The sequence below is a fragment of the Ziziphus jujuba genome, chromosome 5 (assembly GCF_031755915.1).
Source record: "Ziziphus jujuba cultivar Dongzao chromosome 5, ASM3175591v1".
Lineage (NCBI taxonomy): Eukaryota > Viridiplantae > Streptophyta > Magnoliopsida > Rosales > Rhamnaceae > Ziziphus > Ziziphus jujuba.
Genome location: NC_083383.1, coordinates 20,333,629 through 20,336,474, shown reverse-complemented (window position 1 = coordinate 20,336,474; position 2,846 = coordinate 20,333,629). Strand labels below are relative to the sequence as shown.

The window sequence follows — 2,846 nt, the reverse complement described above, 5'->3', positions numbered from 1 at the left end:
GAAAAAATTACGAAAATACCACCTAACCTTTTATTAATACAATAAATACGTGTATATAATATATTGAACTCTGTCAAAAATGACGTTTTCTCATTTTATTTTTATTAGTTTTGTCCACTTAATTGGTAACAAATGTCACATTCATGATGAAATATCAATTAATGAAAGCAAAGTCAAACAGTGATTACTGTTACAGCTTGTTAATTTGAAAAGGACTAGGCAAGCACCTTTTTCCCTCGTTGAATAAGTAAAGCATCCCACATCCTCCGTTCATATTCTACTCACCCTTCTTTTTTGCTTGGAATTCTACTCACCCTTCATGCTCATTATATAAGTATACATACATATATATTCTACTAACCCTTGAAGTCCTAGTCAATGGAGTACCGAAACAATCAGATTTCTCAAAACCAAGCCAACCATATCACTTCCCAAACTGCTCCAAATCATCCAAACTCCGCTTTCCCAGCGATGGTCTTCGACCAAGTGAGAACCAATCTAGTCTTCAAGTCAAGATGGGCAGAACTAAATGGAGCGATGGGGGACTTGGGAACCTACATACCCATAGTCCTGGCTTTGACACTGGCCAGGGACCTTAATTTAGGCACCACATTAATCTTCACCGGTCTATACAACATCATCACCGGTGCTATTTACGGTGTCCCAATGCCGGTGCAGCCCATGAAGTCTATTGCAGCCGTGGCTATATCGAATCCCAACTTTGGTGTCCCTGAACTAATGGCTTCCGGAATTCTAACCGGGGGTGTTTTGTTTGCTTTGGGTGTCACGGGTTTGATGGATTTAGTTTACAAGTTGATCCCTCTATGTGTTGTTAGGGGGATTCAGCTAGCCCAGGGCTTGTCATTTGCACTGACTGCTGTTAAATACATTCGGAAAATTCAGGATCTTCCCAAGTCGAAGGCCAAGGGGGAGAGACCCTGGTTTGGTCTCGATGGGTTAGTTTTGGCCATAGTCTGCGCTTGCTTTATCATTGTTGTTAATGGCGCAGGCGAGGAGTTACATCAACCAGTTGCCGATGAAGGTCATGGTGATGATTCGGCCGAGAACGAGGAAGACAAAAAGCCAAGCAGATGGGAGAGGATTATCGGCTCACTCCCTTCAGCTTTCATGGTGTTCTTGTTGGGTGTAATTCTGGCTTTCATAAGAAAGCCAAACATCGTTGACAAGATCAATTTTGGACCATCATCTATGGAGGTTGTTAAAATCTCTGGCCGCGCATGGAAAGATGGATTCATCAAGGGGACAATCCCGCAGCTTCCGTTGTCCATATTGAATTCGGTGATCGCAGTCTGTAAATTGTCGTCGGATCTCTTCCCGGAAAGGCAATTCTCGGCGACATCGTTATCGGTGACAGTTGGGTTGATGAACATTGTGGGTTGCTGGTTCGGAGCCATGCCGAGTTGCCATGGCGCTGGGGGGTTGGCGGGGCAATACAAGTTTGGCGGTCGGAGTGGTGCATGCGTGGCCCTTCTGGGTGCAGCCAAGATGGTATTGGGTCTGGTTTTGGGAACATCTTTTGCTGTGATTTTGAACCAGTTTCCTGTTGGGGTTCTGGGGGTTTTGCTTTTATTTGCTGGGATTGAACTGGCCATGGCATCCAGGGACATGAAGACGAAGGAGGAGTCGTTTGTGATGCTGGTTTGTACGGCGGTTTCGCTGGTGGGTTCGAGTGCAGCGCTTGGATTTGTTTGTGGAATTTTTGCATATTTGCTTCTGGGGCTTAGAAAGATGGGAAGGAACAAGCCGTGTTCTATAATTTGGATACAAGGAACTCCATAGCTAACAAGCTTGGCCATTGATTGGAGCTCTCTTGCTTGGTTCTTAGCTTGCACATAAACATGTGTATGTAATATTGGTGAGCAGTAATTTATTATATTTGGATCATCTGTGGTTTGTATAGGTAAAAAGTTCAAAGCCTACATTTGGTTATGTACTTAAATATTTATTATCTAATTTTCAAAACAAAATTGTCTTTTTAATATATATTAAAAAAAAAAAACAAATTACTATACTTTAAAGAAAAAATTTGTGTTTCTAAAATAAGAAAATATTTTTTCAGTACATGACCAGACATATATACTCTTTTATATATATATTTGGATTTCTTGTATCTGTAGGCCATATAGTCAGTTCGTATTACCTTTAACATTTATTTATTTATTTTGGGGATCAAACAAAGGAATATTATTTTAGTAAGTTGACTTTGAGATATATTCCAGAAGATTTTTCATCTTCTGTGTATTTTTTTTTTTTTTTGGTGGGGCCCAAACATGAAAAGATATTCGTATTACCTTTAACATTTATTTATTTATTTTGGAAATCAAATAAAGGAAAATTATTTTAATAAGTTGACTTTTAGATATATTCCAAAAGATCTTTCATCTTTTTCTTTTTCTTTTTTTCTTTTTTTTTTCTTTTTTTTTTTTTGGTGCCCAAATCTTAGGCTCAAGAGTTTTTTTTTTTTTTTTTAATAGAACAGAAACCTGCTACACAAAAATCACATATAGCCATCACGGACTAGGATCTTCTATCATCAATTACGTGTCTCCATCCCTGTCTCATCGATGGATGGTTGACATGCATGCATAAAATTGGGATTGTTGCAAACCTTAATTACTTTCTTTTCCATTTTGTTGTTTTCCTTTTAATGCCATGTGATGTGCGCCTTAGACGAAGTGGAAGATTGTCCCAATACAATCTAAAAAATTATGCCTGTGACTTGGGCTTGGATATGAGTTGACTTTTTATTGATACAAAGTTGAGCTTTAACTCATACATGCTTGTGAACTACTCGTCGATACGAGTTTATAAACTAGCGGTACGTC

General features: G+C 39.0%; 1 protein-coding gene across 1 annotated transcript; it reads left to right on the top strand.

Moving 5' to 3' along the window:
• The first annotated feature begins 227 nt into the window (after nt 1-227).
• Nucleotides 228-1,905, top strand: LOC107421305 (molybdate transporter 1). The gene has a single exon (XM_016030523.4). The coding sequence runs from the start codon at nt 379-381 to the stop codon at nt 1,798-1,800; it is 1,422 nt and encodes a 473-aa protein (XP_015886009.2). The 5' UTR covers nt 228-378; the 3' UTR covers nt 1,801-1,905.
• Nucleotides 1,906-2,846: the final 941 nt, after the last annotated feature.

What these genes read in the sequence shown, in the direction of transcription:
- LOC107421305 (XM_016030523.4), top strand. Translation starts at nt 379, where the DNA reads ATGGAGTACCGAAACAATCAGATTTCTCAAAACCAAGCCAACCATATC.